At 40.4% G+C, this 24723-nt stretch overlaps 1 protein-coding gene across 3 annotated transcripts in view; it reads right to left on the bottom strand.

The window, feature by feature from the left end:
• The window catches only part of Mtm1 (myotubularin 1), a 128855-nt gene that overhangs the window by 90514 nt on the left and 13618 nt on the right, over window positions 1–24723 (bottom strand). For all 3 annotated transcript variants that reach the window (XM_075957591.1, XM_075957594.1, XM_075957593.1), the window contains exons 2-4: window positions 15999–16069; window positions 14327–14399; window positions 12860–12954 (exon numbers count right to left, since the gene is read on the bottom strand). In XM_075957591.1, coding sequence (XP_075813706.1) covers window positions 12860–12954; window positions 14327–14399; window positions 15999–16061 — 231 coding nt within the window. In that variant the 5' untranslated portion in view covers window positions 16062–16069. The remainder of the gene's footprint in view (window positions 1–12859; window positions 12955–14326; window positions 14400–15998; window positions 16070–24723) is intronic.

Raw genomic sequence — 24723 nt, 5'->3', positions numbered from 1 at the left:
TAGAAAACATTATTTTGAGTGAGGTAACACACACAGAGAAGGACAATTATCATATGTACTCACTCATAGGTTTTTAAACATAAAGCAAAGAAAACCAGCCTATAAATCACAATCCTAGAAAACTTAGACAACAATGAAGACACTAATAGAGACTTACATAGATCTAATCTACATGGGAAGTAGAAAAAGACAAGATCTCCTGAGTAAATTGGGCGCATGGGGACCATGGGAAGGGTTGAAGGGGAGGGGAGAGGAAGGAAAGAGAGCAGAGAAAAATGTAGCACTCAATAAAAATAAATCAATAAAATACAATAAACTATCAAAAGCAAAAAGTAAGGCATGATGAAGCACGCCTATAATTCTAGCAACTGGGATGCTGCAGCACAAGGACTGTATCAAGTTCAGGTCATACTGGCCCATAAGACAAACGGCCAGATCTTTAAGGGAGTTGGCGAGGCCCACATTCCTCAGCTGTCTCATCCCTTACCATACTTAGTCCCCACACCTAATCACATTATCACCTGCTAGTGTTCCTTTTGGTTTAGAGTTTTCCCAGACATTACTCTCTTAGATCTTTCTGGCCTCCCTGGCCCTGCCTCACTTCCATGTAACTCACATTCAGTCTTTAGAGCACCTGTCAAACATCCTTTTCTCTGGACAACATCCCAGGATCCTCCTACTCTTGTACTTCCATGCGGCACTTTTCACAGCTTGTGACCAGGCACTGCTGTGTTTCTGAGTGGAATGCCCCCTCTATACCATTGTAACTCCAAGTTTTACATGGCAGGAGGCACTGTGTCTTCTGTGCTCCCACTGTACCCAGGCATGTGGCATCACGGTCAGCACACTGCAGGTTTTCAAATCTTCTATGAGTTAAGGAAGACTGGGCCTGAAGCCATAGTTTTGGAAAGCAATTGGAAATTGGGAAAGAAGTGAAGACTGAACTCCAAGGAAAATACAGACTGAGGCAGTAGGAAGGCAAAGGGCACAAGTGGGTGGAAGGCCACAAAAGCATGGAGCAGAGGTGTTGTTGGAGGCTGCTAGTTCATTTCCTGACCACCCTGACTCGAAATAATCACTCAGAAACTATATTATTTGCAATACTGTTTGACCAATAGCTTAAGTATATTTCTAGCTAGCTCTTATATCCTAAACTCCATTAATCTGTGCATCACCACGAGGTTGTGGCCTACCAGCAAAGTTTCAGAGGGCTCCAGTGGAAGCCTCTGTCTCCAGGCAGCAGCTACATGGCTTCTCTCTGACCATGCCTACTTTCTCACAGCCTTCAGTTTAATGATGTAGGTGGGTCTTCTGCCTATTTGTTACTATCATTGGTTAATAAAGAAATTGCCTTGGCCTTTGATAGGACAGAAAATTAGGTAAGCAGAGTAGACAGAACAGAATGCTGGGAAGAAGGGAAGTGAGGCAGACAATATAGCTCTCTTCTCCAAGATGGATGCAGGTTAAGATCCTTTCCGGTAAGCCACCACCTCGTGGTGCTATACAGATTACTTAATATGGGGTAAGCAAGATGTGAGAATTAGCCAATAAGAGGCTGAAACTAATGGGCCAGGCAGTGTTTAAATGAATACAATTTGTGTGTTGTTATTTCAGGTATAAAGCTAGCCGCACAGGAGCTGGGTGGCGGGACGCAGCCCACCATTCCTTCTACAGTTTAGTTTTCCTGCCTAGCTCTATTCTGTTAAGCCACTGGCCAAAAGCACCTTCTGTATTAACTAATGGCACTAAAACATATTCACGCCATGCAGAGGGGAATCCATATCACAGAGGAAAGGAAGAGTGAAAAGAATTAACCACTTCGGAGAAGTTAGGAAGCCGAGCACTCAGCCAAAGGCTTTGGAGTTAAGCAGTGAATGTGTAGTATAAGTAGCAAGCAGAAGCTAGACCTTGAGAGGCTAAGGAGTGAACCGTCACAAAGTAGAAACAGCATTCCAAGAAGGGAAGGAAGACGATAGTAGTAAGATGGTATTTTAAGATGAAGGATTCGGGGGACCAGAGAGACAGCTCAGTAGTTAAGAGGATTTGATTTCCAGCACCCACGTGGCAGTTCATAACCATCTGTAACTCCAGTTCCAGGGGATCTAAAGCCCTCTTCTCACATCCATGGGCACTAGGTATAAACACGGTGCATTTATCTACATGTAGGCAAAGTGTTCTTACACACAAACACAAATAAACAAATGTATCTTTTTAAACAATTTTAAATGAAGAGTCTTGAGTAGTTGTGCACAGTGGAGAGGGTACAAAACGAACGAAAACTAAAACTGTAACATTCAATATGAGTGGTGCCTGATGCTCCAAAGGATACAGAAGGAGCATGTAGGGAAAAGTTCTGGGAGAGGTATATACTTTGGCAAAGTGGGCATCTAGTCCTTTCCTCTCCCATGTGAAAGAAGGAAGGAAAGGCTGGCAATACTTGGTATCATCAGGTTGGGAGAGGAGAATATATGGACGCTCAGACAGACTGACATCTTTTCAACAGAACAAGAGAGCAAAACAGCTAGAGTATGGAACATGACAGGTATGCTGGCACACACCTGTAGCCCCAGGACTCAGGAGATGAAGCAGAAGGATCAGAAGTTCAAGTTTGGGTCAGGTGTGGTGACCCATGCCTTGAATTCCAGCACTGATTTGGAATATAGGATTTATTGATTCAATACCTATAACCCGAAAAGTTCCAAAATCTGAAGATCTTTGAGCATCATGCTGGATCTCAGAACATTTCACAACTTTGCATTTTATGCTCAGCCTACAGCTAGCATCCTACATGATTAGACCATACATAGCATTGTATAATTGCCTTGAAAACAAAAAGACACAGGCAGGCATGGTGGCTTACATGCATTATTTGAAGAGAAAAATACTTAAAGAATCATTTTTTTTTTTGCTTTTGCTCATAATGAAGGAGTTTAGCTTTCTCTCCAGGCAATAACATGGGCCTGGCTTTCAAATGGTCACAATGGACAGTAAACAGCATCCCTTTCCTAGGGTACCCAGAGCTTCCAGTTCCAGTGGCAGCCAGTGACAGCACTGAAGGAAGCGAAGTGCCCACCTGTTAAGCAGCATGATACCCAGCCCTGATCATTCCATAGTTCGATACCTGGGAGACTGTATGAAGGACATGCAGGTAGTCTACTTATCTTGCTTTTCTGCTCCCCAGCTCTGTACTGGAAGGAAACTCAGGAGGAAGACGAAGCAGACAGACTACAGGTGTTAGGCCTGTACATAAGTTTCTTTACAGAGTAAAAGTCAATGTGTGCTCTGCTGTCACTGAAGCGCAACAAAAGACCCACTGAACAGAACAAGATTCACAAGTTTTTTGTTGTTTGTTTTTCAAGACAGGGTTTCACTTTGTAGCTCTGGAGTCTGTCCTGGAACTAGCTCTTGTAGAACAGGCTGGCCTTGAACCCACGGAGATCTGTCTGTCTCTACCTCCCAAGTGCTAGGATTAAAGGCGTGTACTACGGCCCAGCTAAGATTCAAAAGGTAATGCTATAAAAACAGATTTACTGTCTAAAATGGTGATACACAATAACCATAATCCCAGTATGTTGGGGACACAGGAGTATCACTGGTCGAAGGCAAACCAGGGTGATGTGGCAAGACACCCTGTACTAAAACAAGAGAGAACTGAATCACTATGTTATAATCTTTTAGAGAAAAGTCAAGCTAGAGATTTCTCCTTGAATTTAATCAAGGAAGAAAATTGCTGTTTCTGACTTATCAGAAAAGAAAACTTTCTAGTTTAACATATTTCTCCCATCACCAGCACTTGTAAACCCTGAGCTGAACTCTACTGTCAAGGGTAGCGATCAGCTCATCCGAAGACTCATTCAGCTTCTCACACATCTCCTGTATTCTTTCTGGTTTGCAACAAGATGTGGGAATGACTTGGGGTGGGAAGCAGCACTTGAAGATGGCAATTATTTCTGATGTAAAAGCAGGAACAGAGGATAGGATTTCTTTAGTTGTGTAGTGTATCTTTTATAAATGTTCTTAAATATACCAAAGCCATGTTTAAAGAGGTGAGAAAGGTGTTGGTAGGGATAGGGTGGGAATGAACATGCTTTAGTTGGAGGAAATAGCCTGAAGGAAAGCCCAGAGGAAAAGCCCAGGGTGGGTTTAGGAAAAGTGAAGGTAGTTTGCAGGAGCCAGAATGGGGTAGATAAAGCACAGTGGGAAGGAAGAGGCATGCTAAGAACAGCAGTCAGGAGCAGCTTGCACAGGGTCCTACATATGCAGCTGAGGTGTCTGCAAAGACAGTCTCCAAGCAGAGGACTGAAATATAGCACATGAGTCCTAAGGAACTCTAAGGCATACCATGAGAAGACTGAAAGCAAGGAGACTGGGGTATCCCAGGAACAAAGGGTAGTAGGAGATCTGTCTTAAGGGTAGGCACCCAGGAAAGAAATAGTGGGGACACTATAAGGATTGCAGAGGGGACGAAAAGATGAGGTGCCTTCAGGCTGACAGGCTGACAAAATGACACCTTTAAGAGAACCAAGGGTATGTAATGAAGGAACTGGGGAACAACCTGGCTATGAGTCAAGGGATCTCCACCAGCAGTTAAGAAGTAAAAAACTGGGGGCACAAACAAAAAGTTATGGGGGCAGGCAAGATGGCACAGCGGAAAGCCTGATGAAATGAGTTTGACTGCAGGAACCCACAGTGGAAACAAAGAACTAACTCCTGAAAGTTGTCTTCTGATAGCAGGAACACGAGAGCAGCCTAGTAAACCCTCAGGAGCACTGTCAACATGACTGTAGCTGCAGAGACATATCTGATGCAAGGAGGTGGATGGGACCATGGTAAGGGTGGAAAAGATAACGAAGGACTCACCAAGAAGGGAGCTACAGACTTCCCAGCAAGGACAAGATGGGGAAGATCAAAGATTAGAGAAGACCTGACTCCGTCTCACACAATCTGTGCTCACTGACTGCTATGCACTCCACAGGGCATCCATCCCTGATCTCTTCTCACACTACCTCCTGTATCCTTGTACCATTTCCCACCTCCATCCATCCATCTGTCCAACCATCCCTCCCTTTACCCCAAGATTCTGCTTTCCCCCAGAGCTCTAGCAGAGGCTAAACTCAGGCTTTTCCTGAAGTTCTGAGTCATGCTGCTTTGTTTTCTCCACTATGTTCCTGTCACCCATTGTGCTTCTCAACTGAGTCTATACTTCTTTTTAGGGTTCTCTTCTTGAGGACGCCCACAGACTAAGTGGTTTTCATCACTTTCAGTGTTGTATTAATATGCATTTCCAACTATAATGGAGATGTTCCCACCATGTACATATATAGTTTAAATCCAATCCTCACTTGTGTCCCCCCACTGGGCTTTACCTATATGATACTCCCTTTTCCAGTGAGCACCATTTCAATGAATGACAGCAGCTCTGATCACTCAAGCAAAAAATCATAGGAGTCATTCTTGCTGGATGCTCCTCCAACTCCCTTCTCGTAATGGCCCACTCAAATCATCCCAAGTTTGTCCACAGCCTGTTTCCTCCATCCTATGTCCACCACGATTGCAATTAGGCTTGTCTTGCTTACCCAGAAAATAAAAGTAACCTTCTAGTGGGTCTTCCTACTTTCAGTCTCCCCCTCTCTTACCCACTGTCCATGCTGCAGTTGGTATTCACTTTCAGAAATGTGCATCTAGTGTGTGGTCCTCCATGTAACACATATTCTGCTGAACTGTGCCTTCTGATCCTGAAGATATATCTTCTTCCAATCTCGATTTCTCCTAGTCCCTCTACTGCCTCTGTTGCTGGAGGCCCAATTCCCATAGATCACTCAATTGTCTCCCCAGCACAGATGTCTGTATAGTGCTATAGAAAGTGCAATATGTGGACTTGGAAACCCTTTGAAGACTAGGCCTGTCTCTCTTCCTTCATCCTCTTCCAGTTTATAAACATATGTGACTCATCACCCTCTCCATTGTAACTTCAACAATACATGGGCCTCTATGGGCTGTGTCCCATCTCTCCCAGGCACTCCTCCAGAATCCCACGAGGAGTGTCGTATTATCATTCACCCCACATGGTGTTAGATTCACCATAGTGTAGAGAGAATGGTTCTAGGTCAAAGACCTCAACAAAGAACATGTTAAGCTGCCTCTCTCATTCAATAGGATCTGAATCCAGTGTGCTCCTGGTTGAGAATCTGGGATCAGTCTTCTTTGTGAGAGTCAACTAGCTTCAATGGAGTTACATGCCTACAGCTGCTCCTGCTGTGGTCACACTATTAACCAAAGTCAAGTTCCTTGATACATTCAAGGTCATATGGTGGCTGTGGGACTTCTGAACTCCAGACCCAATGGTATTCAGGATTCCACAATTTAGTAGTCTGCATGCTGTGATCAAACAAACAACATATGAGTTCTCACTGAACATACTTTTAGCAAAAGTGTGCTGCTTTGGCTGCTGCACTAGTGAGGATCAAAAGGATTCAATATTTGTTAAAGTCACAGACACAGCAGTATGTAAATAATACTGAATTCACTTGCTCAATACTACTTATTGGGCATCTTCAATGCACTAGAATCTACCCTAGGAGATGAAAAAATACCAGTGAACAAGTCAACAATAAATAAGATAAACCACAGAAATATAGTGACCAGTGCTCAACACAGTAAGGGAAACACTCTTCCACTGCTGATGGGGTGCAAACTTGTACAGCCACTTTGGAAACCAGTATGGCGATTTCTTAGAAAATTGGGACTCAATCTGCCTCAAGACTCAGCAATATCAATTTTAGGCATAAACCCAAAGGATGTGGTAACAAGGACACTTGCTCAACTATGTCCATAGCAGCATTATTCAAAATAGCCAGAACCTGGAAACAACCTAAATGCACTTCGATCAAAGAATGGATAAGGAAAATGTGGTACACTTACACAGTGGAGTACTGCAGAGCTATAAAAAGTAATGACCTCATGAAATTTTCAGGCAAATGGATGGAACCAGAAAATAACATTCTGAATGAGTTAACCCAGACACAGAAAGACAAATATGGCACATACTCATTCATAGGTAATTATTAGGAGTAAAGGAAAACCAACCTATAATCCAGAGAAGTTAGATAACAAAAAGGGTCCAGAGAGGGATGCATATATTTCCCTGGGAAGGGGAAGTAGAAAAGATCTGGGTAAACTGGGGACAGGAGTTGCAGGGATGGAGGGATGGGAACCAGAGGGAGTGGATTGGGTGGGCTCAGTGTGGGAGGGGGTTGGTGGTATGATGGAGGGGGAGGGTAACAAAAGAGATGTCTTGATGGGAGGCATTTTGGGGTTAGGGAGAAACTTGTTGCCAGGGAAACCCCCAGGAACCCACACAAGGATGACCCCAACGAAGACTCCTGGCAATGGTGGAGAGGGTGTCTCAACTGACCATCTACTGTAAGCAGATTGGTGACTCCTAATTGTCATCAGAGATACTCTATCCAGTAGCTGATGGAAGCATGTACAGAGATACACAGCCAGGCACCAGGCTGAGCTCCTGGAGTCCAGCTGAAGAGAGGGAGGGGAGATTATATAAGCAACAGGGGTGTGACAGTCCTCTAGCTTGGTCTCTAACTGTGGGAGCAGGACCTCTCCCTGGAGCTTAGCTGGCTTTGGGGAACCTGTTCCCCATGCTGGATTCCCTGGCCCAGCATTGACAGAAGGGGAGGAGCTGCCTCAACTTAATGCTATCCCTTTCTGAGTGGAGATGGAGGAGGAGTGGATGAGGAGGGAGGTAGATGGGAAAGAGGAGGGGACTGGAGGAGGGAGAGGGAAGGGAAACTGGTTGGTACACAAATGAAAAAAAAATGTTATTTAAATAAAATTTTAAAAGTGTAGCAAAGCTGGTTGTGGAAGGTTTCCGAGCAGTGTTAACTGGAAAGCATGCCGAAAGGACTGCTGGGAGGCAGAGATGCAGTGGGAACTTTGAGGGAAGCTAGTGGGGGCTCCAAAAAGGTCATGACTTTTGAGGCAGCTTCTGAAGGAAAAAGAAATAAGTTCTGAAAGTGGCATCCAGGCCCGGGGGAGAAGGGCATTTATATGATGATAAAAGGTAAGGGGTTTGAGAATAGCGTGCTTGGGATAGGAATCAAGGCTGGAGATAGCAGAGGGATGCAAGCTACACAAAGGAGAATGAATTCTATTCTTTGGGAAAGAGGAAGTCAGTGGGAGTCACAGAACTGAAAAGCCAGCTTTATTAAAGGGGGCGGGAGTCACTTTGGAGGCAGTGGGTAGGACAAATGATGGGAGATAGACTACAAAAAAGAGCTACAAAAAATCAACCACTGTGACCAACATCCTGCATGCAACTTTTACATCTACAAAATGGGTAAGCTGACTCCAAAATGAGACCACACACATCTGGATTCATCACTCCCTCTACAATGTTTACATATCTGAAATAAACAGTTGCCTACTTCAAAATGCCAATGAGATGACAATTCTTTATCAAGCATACAGAAAGGCTTTTTTCTGTTTTGCAACAGAAACCCACAATTACTATTCTGGTTTGGACCATTTAAGTGAAGAAACACTACAAGGACTATTTTTTCATTGGCTGAATATAATCATTTTCCTTCTATTTTCCATTTTTTGCTACCATAGCTGTCTCCTTTTGGAACTGTTGCATGGCCAATTGCTTATAAAGTCTTTATATAATATCATAGAAGAATAAAGAAAGTAGCAGTCATTGTCAGATGGGCACTTCACTTATGCATTCAATGCCAAACCCTGTCCTATAGGGGGTACCATGTATAAACAAAGGAACTCATGCCTGCTATCAGAAACAGTCTAGTCAGCTTCAAGGGGCTAATGACATCATGGATCTTATTAGAAAAATATCTACTGCCACCACTTTCTAGACCAGTATAATCCCTGACTATATTCTAAATTTTATCCTTATACCCACAGATAAATGTGGAGTTAACCCCCCCTTCAAAGAAGTTTCTCCTTACAGAAAATGGAGACCATTACACAAAACCACAGCTAGATACAATGCAGATATCAATGGATCATAAGAAGTCCAGTACCACAGGATATATACATATTATAGGTCCTGTGCCTATGACTCAGAGAGCATCATGGAAGAAGGGTGGACAGATTGTAAGAGCCAGAGAATCTGGCAGTCTTCTCTCAAACAGTCTCTGTAGAAATCGCAGCATGAACAGGAAAGGAACAATAGAGTATCAGTGGACACATATACACAGGCAACAAATGTAATAAAACAAACAGAAAAGACTATCAACTTGAGAGTAGAACCTGAAAGGAATTTGAGGGAGAGTAACAGGGAGGAGCTGGAAAGTAGAAAGGGAGGAAGGGATATAATTCTATTTCAATTAAAAATATTTTAAAAACAAATAGTATGAAGTCTATATAAAAATGTACAAAAAAGATATAAGCTTGCTAAGTTTTTTTTAATTAAAAAAGCTATACATATTCATTTTAGATATTTTGAGAAATACCAACAAATGAGAAGAATTTAATGTGTGTATATAATTCTGCTCTGGTTATCCAAAGAATTGAAAAACTTTTCATATATATTCCATACAGACTCTTCTCTAGAAATAATTTCATTATTTTATATAGTCAAAACGGCACCATATAGACAGCCTTCTCATGTTACCACAATTTGAATAACTTCCCCAATTCATTATCAAGAACAGCATAAAATGAAACTAGATACGAATGGCTAGTCAACAAGCCAGGAGTCTCTATGGTGAAACGGCCTATGACATAGCTTTAATTCTAATTTTTGATAATTTTATATGTTAGCACCAAGCATCTCAATCTACACATATAAGATTCCTTGAAACGGAACAAACCAAGTATAAGCACTGGGCCACAGAAAGGCATTTCAATGTTCAAACAGCTCTGCCATGGTTCCTGAGCTAGTTTACTTTCTATTGCTGTGATTAGCATGGTGACTAAAAGCAACTTGTGGAGGAAAGGGTTTATTTCACTTTGAAGATTATAATCCAGCATGAAGGGAAGTCAGAGCAGAGACTCAAGGCAGGAACCTGGAGGCAGGAGCTAAAGAAGAGACAGGAAAATGATGCGCACTAATGTGCTGCGCCTCTGTGCCTTTGCATTTTTCCTTCTAATTCAAACCACCCAGGGTTGCTTCTCTTATGGGCATCCTGACTTGCAGCATCTTGTAACTTTGCTTTATGCTTTCAGTTCCTTTAATAAAGGGGCTGGAGAGAGATAATGGGTGGTTTTCCTGAGGAGCCCAAATCATGACGCTGCTGTTACTTCCCTTATATGGACCACAGTCGGACGTCCCCACATCCAATCAGCAATCAAGAAAACACCGCACAGACTTGTCTATGGGCCCATCTGATGTAGGCAATTCCTCAACTAAGATTTCTTCTTCCCAAATGACTCTAGCTTGTGTCATTCACTCACAGTTTCACAGTGACAAAACAACAAACTCAAACCAGCAAAACCCCTTTATAGTGTTCTGCAGAAAAAAGGAACAATATTTATTTTTGTCATTGCTGATACACTGATCCCCTCATCAGCCTGCTTATCTATTAATTCTCTTTATCAATGTCTCTCTTAAATGGTGCCATCAGGATTTTACATCACCACATCATCACTACAAACAGGACTACTGTCTCACCTTGTCTGGCACTCATTATATTTTTCTTTTAATTCACAATAGATGTATATTATTTTTAAACAAGTGATACTATTACTGGTTTCAAAAGGATAGATTCCTGCAGACAGACCTTAATCATTTAATGGTACAATTGATTTTTTTTTACTAATTAGAGGCTATCTATACACTTTAATGTTGTGTCACTGGTTGTGCCTTATATTCTAGCCAGTTATAACAATTTCAAACTTTGACTCTGTCATCAAGCACACTGGATAATCTGTTGTTTCTCACATCTCAGCCATGCATTGCATTATGGACAAAGAGGAAGCACCCTACATAGCAAAGTGTTAGTGATCACCCTTCCCAGCTGTCATTAAGCTTGTATTAGATAGTTTGTAACCCTATCTGAATATATTGCCACCATTTACCCTGTGTTTCTCAGGGACTGTGTTATTCCTTGATTCCATAAAAATAATGTCAATGGCACTACCAATGTTTTTTTTTTATATTCAACCACCAAACACTAAAATTATTAATTGTCAAAGACAAGCACCCGCTCACTGTAAATATGTAACCAGGCAAGGCTTCCAGCAGTGGGACTGAGACACCCACCCAGTCACAGAACCCTCAATCTGTCCTGCCTACAAGACTTGATTGGGTAATGGTGGTGCTTGTCTGAGTGACAGGCCCAAAGCATGAGAGGGAGCCCATGCCGACACTGCCTGGATGGCCGGCAACCAGAGACTGGACAGCCCAGAGACCTAGGACAGACCCAAACATGGCTAGAAAAAAATCAATAAAATGATTCCTAATGATATTCAGTTATCCTTCTAGATCAGTGCCTAGAGAGTTGTCATTCAGCAGCTGATGGGAACAGATGTAGAAACCCCCAGCTAAACACTAGGCAGAGCCAGGGAAACCCTGCAGAAGAAGGGAAGAAGGATTGTAGGAGCTAGAGGAGTTGAGGACCTCATGAGAACACAACCCACAGAATCAACTAAGTAGGGCTCATAGAGAGGGAAGTGATAATCACAGATCCTATCTGGGTCTGAGCTAGGTTTTCTGCATATACATTGTGTACCTGGATGTTCTTGTGGGACTTCTAACAGTGCAAGCAGGGGAGAGGACGTAGTGGTTGGTGTACAGGGTATATCTGACTTTTTTTTTTGCTTGCTCTTGGGACTCTTTTCCTCCTACTGGGCTGCCTCATGCAGCCTTGATATGAGGGTTTCTGCCTAGTCTTATTGTAACTTGTTATACCATGTTCGGTAGATATCCCTAGGCGGCCTGCTCTTTTTTTTTTTTTTAAGGGAAACAGAAGAGAAGTGGATCTGGGAGAGGAGGCATGGGGGACTGGAAGGAGTGGAGGGTGGGAAAACCGTAGTTGGGATGTAATGTATGAGAGAAGATTAAAAAAAAATCCAGAACCTTCCTAGATTTCCCCCAACAGTCCCATAGTCACCTATGTACAAAGCAGTAGCAGGTTATTCTTCCATGTATCTTAAACCTATTTGCCAGGAGTATTTGGAAGCCCACCTGCCCCTGCATTCTGATGTGAGCCACGAAACGCCATCCCATTTACCGTAAGTCCTTCTGTGATAACCACAGTAGCTGTACATTTTCTCTTATCTTTCTAGGGTATTTATGCTTTGTGTCCCTGATTCAGCAATGGGAATGTCCCTTGAAATGTGTCAACAAACATTTTGTGGTCATGACTGAAAAAGTAGCAGTAAGCCATGACACACTCATCCCAGTTTTACCCCGCTACTGAATGGTTTGTAAAAGGACACTTAGATAGTTCTAGAGTGGTCGACTTTAACCAAGGATTCACATCAATGCCTACCTCTGTGGTATTTTAGAAAATTCATGTGTGTTTGGACCATAGGCCCAGACATTCTGATATAGTGAATCTAAAGCATCTGTATAACTTGTTAAAAAAAATCTCTAAGTTGTTCATTCTCATCTGTGCTGCTTGTTAAAAACACTGTTCTATAACACTTTACTCTAATCACCTCTCTTCTCTATTCTGAAGGATAAAATCTATTTGAATATTTTATTCTATTGCCTACAAAATAGATGTTAGTTTTTTATAGAAGCAAAAAAATTAAGAATTGAGAAGCAATTATATCACCCATGTTAATCAGATCCACAGTCAATCTTGCAAGGTAGAAGAGACACAGTTTAGCATCATTCTTAAGAGTTAGGATCATCTTTATGGTCTCAGAATCTACTTACCGTTTCCAAACTTCTTAAATAAAGACGATAATTTGTGATGTATACTCTTCCCTTAATGGGGCCATTGAAAGGACATATGTAAATAACTTCTTTGTCTAGTAAGATAAAAAAAAGTACCCTAAAATAATGGAAACATATACCAAGATATACAACAAATGGTACTAACTTAATATAAATTACTTGCCTATGTTTAACTACAATATAAACGTTGAAAGCAACACTGGCAAAGTTTGCACATCTCTATGCCAGGCTGAATTGGAGCAGTGGGGAACTAGTAGGCCCATGTCTCCTCTAAGCACTCATGGTACTTCTGAGTTTGCCCCCAATACTGTCACCACCTGAGACAAGGTGACAAGAGCCAGACGTGAAATCACAGGCGTGACTGAGGCTTTTGCTGTTGTTAACATCTCACGACTGTAAAAGAAACTACTTGAGCTATTTCCCTTTCAAGGATATCCTTGGCTATGTTAATGACTTTCAGTTGTTTAAAATGACTTTGAAATCCCTTTCTCTTCAGGTACTAAATGAAAACTATACACAGAGGCCACTTCATACCAGTTCAATTAGTTACTACATCATCAGTTAAAGGTCTGTCTGCTGATATACAACATTCAAATGTCACATATAAAGACCATAAAGGCAAAATTTCTTTGCTTTTTTCAGAAACTGGGAAAGACATATTTTACTGGTTTTAGTTTCAAGACTAGAATTATGAGTTCATGGACAGCAAGTAATTTCTCATGGTTCTGTGGTACATGGCTAATTCACTTCTCTAAAACCTCCATTTAGTCATTTAAAATCAAAATCTGCATCTTAATGAATGGAATGGTTCCTTGTAACAATGCTGATTATTGGCCCCAAATATACTGACATGTGGCAGAAAGGACCAATCCTAACCACTGAATGTCTCTATCATCAGCACTTGGCTCAGAAGCTATTAATGCTCTGCATTCTTAATCAGAGTGACCCGGCCCTTTCGAAGTAGATTTCTTCCTCTTAGCATTGGTTTATCATAAGAGGAAAAGAAAACACCATATTGAAATGTTATACAACCTTACTTAATTTCCATTTTCTGGCAAAGGATTCTCCTATTATATCAAAGAAAAGAATCTTTAAGCTCTTATCATTTTGAAACATACATCACAGGGTGAAAGCCTTAATCTAATTGTTTTTCATAACTTTAAATTACAAATAGTATATATTGTATCTCTAGCTAGAAACTTTCAAGAGATAACCCATGTTGTTCCCCCAAATCATTCTCTTTAGTACGGAGACAAGATTTTTGCTAGGCAAGTGAGCCCTGAGCTCTTGAAAGAACTCTTTGATCAGGACGTTCTCTGTGTTGACGCTCCTAAACAAAGCTAGCTTATTTGTCCCTTCTGTCTGTACAGAGAAATGGAGCTCAAGCCACTTGATCCTGCTGTACTGGTCCTCCAGCTCTGCACCCCAGCCTCAGGAGCTCCTTACCGGTAATTAGTGTTTCCCCTGGGAGTTGAGGAACACTCTCACTGAGATCCTGACTGACTCCATCTTGAGATACCTGCAAATGAAAGGGGAATCAGAGGTATTGGTGTTATCTTTGCACAAATAGTAGCACACAGAAATACACTTTTAAAAGAAAAAATGGAAGTTTAGCATTTAAGAAAACTTGAATTGAAAATTCACACTGAGAAAAAAGAATCTGAGAAGAAAATATTGCTCACTGGTATGTTCCTAACTCACATGACACCCTCTGTTCAATCCTTAGCAACAGAAAATTAGAAATATAAAGACTGTCTGGCTGCAACATTTATTAGATGTGCTAACTCCTACACTGCATTTATATAATGTTACCAAAGTTTTGAATACGTTTAAGTATTTTAATGCTAACACAACTCAGTAAAATGATCAAACATTAATGAAGTTAGTGTGCATATTATATGGTCATAGCTTTTGTTCCTATGCAACTGTTACAGAATCTTATCATAGTGCCAAAGAATGCTTTATGACCTATTATTTTATTAGGAATCTTATTTTAGGTCAAAGAAAGAGTAGTCTGTCAGAAACATGCTCAGCTCTCTAGGAACCACTTGAGCAAATTCCCCTGTTGTCCTCAGGTATATGCCTCATCAACCACTTCAGCATCTCTGACAGGCAGGAAAGAATCATTAAACTTCAGCAAACCAGGTATGGTGGGTGATTCACACTTTAAACGGCAGATTTTGGCAAGCTATGGCAGAAAGATCACAAGTTTGAGGCCACGCACATATCCTGACCCCGTCTCAAACAACCAATCAACCCCCCACAATTTAAATCTCAGTATTTAAAAAATCAAAATAGAATCTATAAGGTTAAAATGCTGAAATAAAGTGATTTGTACATTATAGTTATTACATTATGAAAAATACCTACTAAACCAATAAGAAAAGAATCTCCCTCACCTCCCTCCCAGACAAATAGGCAAAGGACATGAATAGTTCACTCAATCAATAGGAATGGACAATAATGTAGCTTTAAAAAGAATAAAAGGTCAAATTTGTCAGTAATCAAGAAATAAAAATTAAAAATACTTACCTTTCTGATTGATCATCTTTATACACTGTGAGGTAGTCGAATAAATGAACTTTTCTGGTGGATCATCTTAAAACTCCATGCAACCATGAATAAAACTAAATTTGAATTCACCTCTCTCTTTCAATTTATGATCCAAAAATCTAATTCTACTTGAACAATACATATACCCTGGCTACTTTGAAGCATTTTATGTTCAAGGTATGCATGTTTGGGTTTTGTAAGTCTTACCATCACACCCATCAAATAATGCCTTATTTATGAAGGTAGCAGCTTGCTTACTCAAGCCTGGCTTTCCAACACCTTCTTCAGAGAGCTGTCAGATACAGAGGACTGCTTCAGACCAGAATGTAAGATCTGGCAGCAATTCATTAACAAAGCTTCAGAAAGTGTTTACAAAAGCAAAAATCACTTAACACATATTCTATTTAAATCTTTCTTAGAACAAGGTGGGATGATATGTTTCCATTGCCTTATACTATGTGAATACATAATGAGATTTATGATTCAGTAAATCCTAAATAATTGTCTAATACAAATATGAAGAGAGAAATACAGAGATACAGGTAAATGTAAAAACTGAACTTACCATCTTAATGGATTCATTCTCCAAGGAGTGTGAGTTATACTTAGATATTGATGCAGAAGCCATCCTGGAAACTACAAAGGAAGACAAAATTCTCTATTAATCAAACTATTTCAAACATAATAAGAGTTAAATATTTCAAGAGAACAAATAGTACTTAACTTTTTAGGCCCTATTTTAATTCATAGGGCCAAACAATAAAAAATACAAAGAGCTAGCCAGAACACAGGCAGTAGATGTCCAAGGAAGAATTGAGTTCAATGCTGTCTTTATTTTATTGTTTTAGGTTTGGTAGGGAGAGGCTAGAGGAGTGCCATATATTTCCAATGTTTCACTGAAGCGTTAAGAGGGTGTTGTGCCAGGTACACAGCTAGATGATAAATGACTATGAAGGGCCATAGTAGTAGCACAAATTTGTGATCTAGCATTTGGAAGGCTGAAGTAGGAGGATCATTAAGTACAAATACCATCTGCATTCATGAGTAAGACTATGTCTCAAAAACTGCAAGATGGTTTGGGGAACACAGAACAGGAAACAGGAGGTAAATAGTAAAAGGGAAACCTCATGAATGACATCATGCTTATTCTAGGAAATCTTATTCACAGTGCTCAAGTTACCATATTAAAAACAAGCAGGCAAAACAAACAAAAATTTTAATGTTTACCAATATATGACAAGTGTGAAATTTCTATACCACTTAATTTTTAAAACTATTTATAAACATTCAAGCAGAATTATGAAAGGATGAATAATATTACCCATACAAATCCCCTTCAAGAATTATTTTCTTCCCATTTTTAAAAAGCCAGATATGGTATATGCTTGTAAATCCCACTACTAGGGACCCTGTCTTCCTAGCCAGGTAGAACAGCTTACTTTGTGAGCTCTAGAACAGTGAGAGACCCTGTCTGAAAATACAAGGTAGACCACTCTGGAGGAATACCATCTCCATATAACCAAACACACACACACACACACATGCACTCAAAACCCACCAACACACACACACACACACACACACACAGAGAGAGAGAGAGAGAGAGAGAGAGAGAGAGAGAGAGAGAGAGAGAGAGAGAGAGAGAGAGAGAGAGGAGAGAGAGAGTATGAGACCAATGTGATCAATTAAATCCACCTAAAAACCTGAGAGAGCTTGAAAAGGAATTCTAAACACACACACACACACACAGAGTTTGATGCAGCTTCATGCACTGTTTGCTGGCAGAAAGCAGAGACGTGCTATATGTATATTTCTGCTCTTGATTAAGGTATTGTGTTTGTGCAGCTCATTTAAAAATGTTATGTATAATAAGAAATACAGGTTAACATAGTCATCAATAATAGTCATGTAAGTTAGATTTTCTAGATGTACAGAGATATATTTCAGATGGCTAGTATTCTTCAAATCTTTCAAAGACTAACAGAATATGGCATTTAAAATGTTTAAAAACTTAGGGCTTTTCATTAAAATGAGATACATCTGCTCCTGGCAGCACAAATTACTTCAAGAGGAAAATGACATCAAAGAGGCTCCTTATGAAGTTTCCTAGCCATTTGGACAAGAGACTGTTCTTGCCTGGACTGCTTGATGTTATGCTGAATGAATTAGACATGCAGGACCCACAGAAAAATGACTACTGAACTTGCCTAAAGGTGAGATGGTCCTTTGGGGTTCCTGCTACATGAAAGAGTCTGCCAAACATTCTGCAGGACACATAAGAAAATGAATGACAAATTGCCAACATAGGTGGAATTGTCTTTGAAATTTCCTGCTTTATAAAAGTCTGCCAGATACTATGGGCCTGTAGGCTAAAGATGGATGCCGCAATGGTACAGAACTTTGGGTGACTGTCCAGGCAGTGAGATGTCTCTGTAAATTCTAGAGTTTTAGAAGTTGCTTACAATGCACTTCCTGTTAACTTAGGTAATATTATATCCTTCTGGGTTCTTTGATGGAGTTGAAGAATGATAGTTATAATTACAGTTTTCATTAGTTATGATGAAAGATAAAGTAGATATAAATATTGTAACTATAATTCTTGCTTGATACCTGTTTGAGTATATGGAATTTTACTTTGTTTAAGTTAAAACCTTCCTTTTTATTTGAACAGAAAAGGGGAAATAGTGTGGGAAGTCCTTCTGCTTACGTGGTGCTTTTATTGGTTAATGAATAGACAAGCTGCTTTCAGCTAGTGGCTTAGTAGAATAGGGCAAGGTGAGAGTTTCAAGCACATAGAGGATAGACAGAGTAGGCAGAGTCAGAGAGAAGCCACGTAGCTGCCTGCAGGAGACAGATACACCAGAATCTTGCCAGTAAGCCATAGCCACACGACAATACACGAATTAGTAGAAATGCATTAAGATATAAGAGTTAGCCAGAAATATGCTTAAGCTATTGGTCAAAAAGTATTGCAAATAATATAGCTTCTGAGTGATTCTTTAGTGATCTGGGCAGCTGGAAATGAACAAGCAGCCTTCACCAACAAAAACACATAGAGAGGTGAGTGAATCTTATACTACTAGGGCTATCAGGCTGCTCCCAAAAGACATCAGCTTGACAAGGACAAAGCCTGTGTCCATTTGGCTCATCATTATATTTTGGAACACAATGGCATTATTAACACTCTAGTAGGTGAATGACTAATTATGTTGAAAATACACACTATCATGAGACATCATGAGGGGGCAGACTTCAATACTGATTTACCAAATCTCATAACATTGGAACTATGAACTATCATTGAATCTTAAAGATGAACTATTAATCCAGATTGATGGCACATATCAAACTCCCAGCAACTGGAAAGACAGAGGTAGTAGGGTCTGTTTAGCCCATAGAGGAAGAAAGGGGAGATAAGGGAACACAAAAAACAAGTGCTAATAGAGAAAAGAGAGATGAGAAAAAAGTGAATAGATGGCAGTTTAATTTAAAAGGAATTAAACTTTAATTTTTAAAAAGATCAGTGAATAACTGCCACATGGATTAAATTCAGACAAAATATTACATTGTGCTTTTCAAGACTTCTCTAACCTTACGTCCATGTGTCACAAAATATTATTCTTAGACATGATAACAGAATGGGGAAGATGAACTTGAAAGGGCTGATCATATGGACTTGCCCTGAAATTATTTAACTGACTAAATACGAATATATAATACAATAGAAGAGGTTCTTTGGTAAGAGGTAAAACTAGATTTTAGTAATAAGATACTTGAATATCTAATAGATCCATGTTTTTAAACTAAAGTTATTATTGCTAAATTAATAAAGGTTTAAAATTCAAGGCTATACAGTCCACTTGCTATCAACCTGTCTGCTCATACAATGTTTGTTCATTCCTGTAATCTCAGTACTTGGGAGGTAGAGGCAAGAGGATCAGGAATTCAAGCCCAGCCAGGGCTACATCAGACTGAAAACACACACACACACACACACACACAGAGAGAGAGAGAGAGAGAGAGAGAGAGAGAGAGAGAGGCAGAGACAGAGACACAGAGACACAGAGAGACAGAGAGACAGAGACAAAGGTAGAGAGACAGAGACCTACCATATTCAATACTTGTGAAAAACTTCAGTGAAAAAATTCGACCTAAAATATAGATGAAGAAAGCCATCCATAACCCCCACTTTTGAGATAAATATTCATTATATAATTCACTTTTTCCCAATGTGTCATTTGAAGGCTTTCATTAGCTAGGCATGGTACTGTACTCCTGTATTCCTAGCTCTTGGACTGAGTCAGAAGAGCATATTCAAGCTAGGCTGGGACACAGAAACACACACACACACACACACACACACACACACACACACACACACCTCTGTCTCATTTAATCACAAGTACAGTGTGATATCCAGAATGCACAAGGACCTGGGTTCAAAACAAACCTTGAAGCAAAAAAAAAAATACCTAAAAGTTTTGATATCAAATTGCAAAACTCATCACCATTTCTTAACATTGGCATCACTTCAAAGAGAAGCCTCATGCCCAGCCGTCGTCACTCTGCACTCCCAATACTGAGGCCCTACAGCAGCCAGATAGATTGCTTTCTATCTCTATAGATTTGCCCATTCTGGCCCTCATATACATAGCATCATATACCATGGTCTTTATGTCCAAAGCCCTCTCTTTGGAAATTACACTGGCCACTGTTATTGTTAAAAGCTGGATCAAACACAATCCTCAGAGAGTCAAGGGCCTGGGTGATGATAAGAGTCAGTTCCACAGCAAGCCTGGCTTTAAATTTTCATCAAATGTGTCAAATGTGGTAGCTGATCCCACTGTTTGCAGATGCTGTGACACTGGGCCACCAAGAACTAGATTTTGGAGCTGGTGCCATACAAATCTGACTCTGTAACTGAGGAACTATTTGACCTTGGGCAGGTTATTTAACTTTTCTGAGCTCCTGTCACCACTTTATTTTATCATTGTTGAGAAAAAATGAGTTAATTCAAGAAAAGATTCACTCTATGTATTTGTAATAATTATTAGCATTTAATTATGAAAGGCTAATTATTCACTGTAGTCAACACAATCAATTCTATGAATAATATCTTAGAAATACCAGGAAAAAGAAAGCTATTACATAGATAGTGTTTGGCTACTGATGACTGAATTATAAACTTTAAAACTGCACTTGCCCAAAATGAGTGAAACAGAAAGTAGTGTGCCATTGTAATAGATGTCCTAAACAGACCAAGTACCCAGGAGGCATTTACAGAAGCAGCTGCTCACTTGGTTTAAAAAGCATTTTGCCCAAAGCCTCAAGCAATAAAATTTTAATCCTTTTTATTTTAAAAATCACTGAGGGGGCTAGAGAGATGTTTCAGTGGTTAAGAGCACTGATTGCTCTTTCAAATGTCCCTGGTTCTTGTCCCAATACCTACATAAGACAGTTTACAACCAGTTCCACGATTTCAGATGCCTCTATGGGGCACCTGCATATATATGGTGCACATAAATTTATGCAGTTTTACACATAAATAGAAATAATAAATATTTGTTTAAAGCATTCTTGAAAAATCATTGTCTTTTGGCTATCTTGGCTTTAATGCAACAACTGAGAATTCTATATAAAACATGATTTTTATCCCCCCAAGATATTTTGTGATGATTAAAGACAAATACCCTCCTGTTACAGAGGATACAGGGACTAGAGAGGGGGTTATGATAAGTTCTTGGAGTGAGTAATTAGCAGGGCCAACTATCCTAGGTCTCCTAACAGCACAGAGTACTTTTCATCTGGGAAAAAGTCTTCCAAGTAGTCTCTCGAAGCAAACTAAACCAAGTGTCTGACTGGTTCTAATCTCAGTTATAGATAAAACAAACAACAAAAACAGTTAATAGAACTCAGCTCACCAGTCTCTAGGGGTTGAGACCCCTCAAATAAAAGTACATAAAGATGGTATTTACTGAATAAAGCTTAGTTTTAAGCACAACATAACCTTCAACATCTCTCTTGAAATTCAAGACAATCTCAGTGGGTCTTCCACTCTCCCTGTTTCTGTCTCTCATTCTAGCACTTCTACAGACTCTCTCGTGAAACAGACAATTTAAGGCACCCAAACCTCTTCTCTCACACATCGTTTTCCAGACCAAGAAACTATTGGAAAACCTTACAGAGTATACAAAACACCTGAGCAATATAACAGACCATTTACAAAAAGCAGGAGCCATCTTTTTCCTTATTGAACAGGTCTCAAAACAGCATGGCTAGAAAACACCTTTTGCCCTGGCCCTCACAAGGCCTTTGGCCAGTAAAATCTAAACAGCAAGGGGAGGAGCTCCATCTCCAGTGTCACCTGATTTGCAATGCACAAGCCTCGCTGGGTGCTGAACTTTCTAGTGTACAAACAACAGTGAGAAGGAGTATGATGCTTTCTCCTCCAATCACCCAATATTACTCTGCCTTGCATTTAAATGAATCCAGTGCTGCTTTCCTGCAAGGCTCTATGGGCCCATCCAGTCTTAGAATGACATTTCTAAAGCCTGCCAGCCAACAAGGAGTCATGAACAAGTACCCTGTTTAGAATTCTTTCCTTTCGAAGATCATTGCCTTTGCTTGGAAGTCTAATTTGAAAACAAATGTCACAAAGTTCAGGCTGTGGTGTACAATATTATTAGACCCAATACACCCTTTGTTATAAAACAAACTGCAAAAATCTTTTTGCTAGCTTAAGATGAGAATTATAGGTGGTATCAATCTAAAGACAATTTCCCCTGTCTCTTTGTGTGCTCCTGTGTGTGAATGTGTGTGCAGACCAGAAGACAACCTTAGGTGTCATTTCTCAGGTACCACCTACCTTGTTTTTTGAGACAGGGTTTCCCACTGGCCTGGAGCTTGCCAAGTAGGCAAGGCAAGCCCATGGATCGGTCCCTACCTCTGTGGTGGTGAGATTACAAGTGTATTCTAGCCACCTGCCTTTCTAAGACGGGGTTTGGGGACTGAACTCGCACCTGCACAACAAGCACTGAGCCATCTCTGTATCACTGCTTTAGACTAGCACGAACAGCAATGGCTTTCATGGTGACATCTTCACGTGTGTCATCATATACTTTGTTCTCATCCATCCGCTGACCCCACTATCCTCCCTCTCTCTGCTGCTTTCCTTCCTTCCCATAGTCACTCCCCCTTTCTGAAATGCCAACATACAGCCCTAACTCGAGTCTATGAAATAAAAGAGCTGTGACTTTTAATAGGGAGCTTTTCGTTCAGACTCCTCTAGCCCTATTTCCAACCTGGCTTCTTGGAAAGCATCAAGCCCAATGAGGACCACTCTCTAATCAGTATCTGAGTGCTAATAAACGCACAATTTATGAAAGATCCAACTATTCACACTTCTCATGTGAAAAGTACTTTGGAGACAAGAAAATAAAAACAGACCTTATAATGTCTTCCATGAAGCTACGAGCAGGACACAAAAGAACTGCTCAACATTCCAGCCATTCTGAGGCCATTGTGACTATCACTTTAGATTCTCCATTTGCTTACTTGGGAGAAGAGCTACCCTAACCCACATGAAAATGAACTATGATGTGATGTGAAACAGTAGAAGTTTGCTTCATTTGTACCATTTTCCTTTGACAAGTGATGGCAAACTGTTCCTGTAAGGGGCCAGACAGTAACTGTGCAGGCTCTGGAAGCAATACATCTCTGCTGCAAGCACCCAGCCTGGCAATGTAGCACGGAAACAGTGGCACAGGCACTACCCCTGGCAATACAATTTACTTTCGGAAAAGGCTGCTGCCTCCTGCTTTAAACAAATGAACTCTCCTCAGCCAAACAAATAATAGCCATGTCCTTTAAACTGCAAAAGAAATTATTAACCCTACCTTTCACTTTGTCAAAGATGCCACTATGCCCAGCTTCAAAACGCTGTGATAGGGTTGAAAGGGAGAATTTTGAACTCAAGATTTTGCGTTTGCAATCTCAATTTTGTCACTTAGTAATAACAGTCCTGCACTATTGCAAGGAGTGAAGTTCCCTGGCCGTAAAACTGTCATGACACCACTTGTCCTGGCTGAAGGTGAGGAGGTTCATGAAAATGATACCACAATAAATGACGTAACATACCAGTTCCCTCCTCCAACTAGAGGCTTTCCATGAACTCTTAAGCCATTCCTCAAACTAGGTATTGAGGGAAACTCTTACAATTGTTTTCCTGGGGAGACTGAAACAATTGTCTATCCCCTCTTTACAGGGCACCACCAACAAACCAAAGTACAATTCAATACAAAGCCAATTTGTGGATTAGGCTTACTTATGGAGCATGGAGAAGGGGTTATTTTCAGTAGCAAAGTGATCCCAAAGCTGCTGCTCAACCCAAAAGTCTCACCCTGGCATGGCTGACAACTTTTCCACAGCTGCACGGATGAAGTAGCCCCTTTAGTTAACCTTTGGGCTGCTACATGCTCCGCCTCCCGACCACGAAGCCATTTGTAATTAGAAGAGAATAGTGTACAGAAAACAGGGAGACTTAGAAGGGAATGGCTGAGATCAGGTGAGGGTCCAATGACCCTTCTCCATCCTTCATTGGGGGAATGTCAATAATCAATGACCACAATCTTCAGTAGTCACTGCTGCTTGGATGAAGACAGTGGCTCATATGATAATCTAATCTCAGCAAATGGTTCATTGTCCAAATAGACATAGTAACTCATATGTGTTAGATCAATTTATCTTGGTTACTTCAAATCTCAGTATTAAAAGTTATCTAGTTTGATGAGAGTTTTAGAAATTGTAAAGAGACAAGTCATTTTTCACTTTGAAATTCACTTTTATCTTCTATAGGAATTTAGCTCAAAGATGCATCCACTTTTATAGCTTTAAATGTTGCAAAGGTCTTTTGTTGAAACCAATTCAGCAGCTGAAAAGGCAGTCTGAATCATATTATTTTTTCCAGCAGCCAGTGACGGACTTTGGATAGATCATGACAGATAGCACATCTTCAGGATCGCTGACTGGCTTTAGTGGAATGAGCTGTTGTCCATGGAACAGGCTAACTTTATATATCACAAGCTAAAACTGGTATGGCAAATAAACTATTTAAAAATCAACAGCTATCAGGTTTCTTTTTTTTAAATGGACAAAAGGCAACATAGTGATAGGGCAGACATTTAGGTAGACTTTTAGAATCACCAATGGATCTTGTAACAGTCAAACACTTGACGGTGAAAGTTTTAAAATAGGAACGAGATCCAGTTCCCATCCACCTGCCAATTCCAACA

This window comes from Microtus pennsylvanicus, chromosome X (genome assembly GCF_037038515.1).
Source record: "Microtus pennsylvanicus isolate mMicPen1 chromosome X, mMicPen1.hap1, whole genome shotgun sequence".
NCBI lineage: Eukaryota > Metazoa > Chordata > Mammalia > Rodentia > Cricetidae > Microtus > Microtus pennsylvanicus.
The sequence above is the reverse complement of the archived record's forward strand: the minus strand, read 5'-3'. Positions and strand labels throughout refer to the sequence as shown.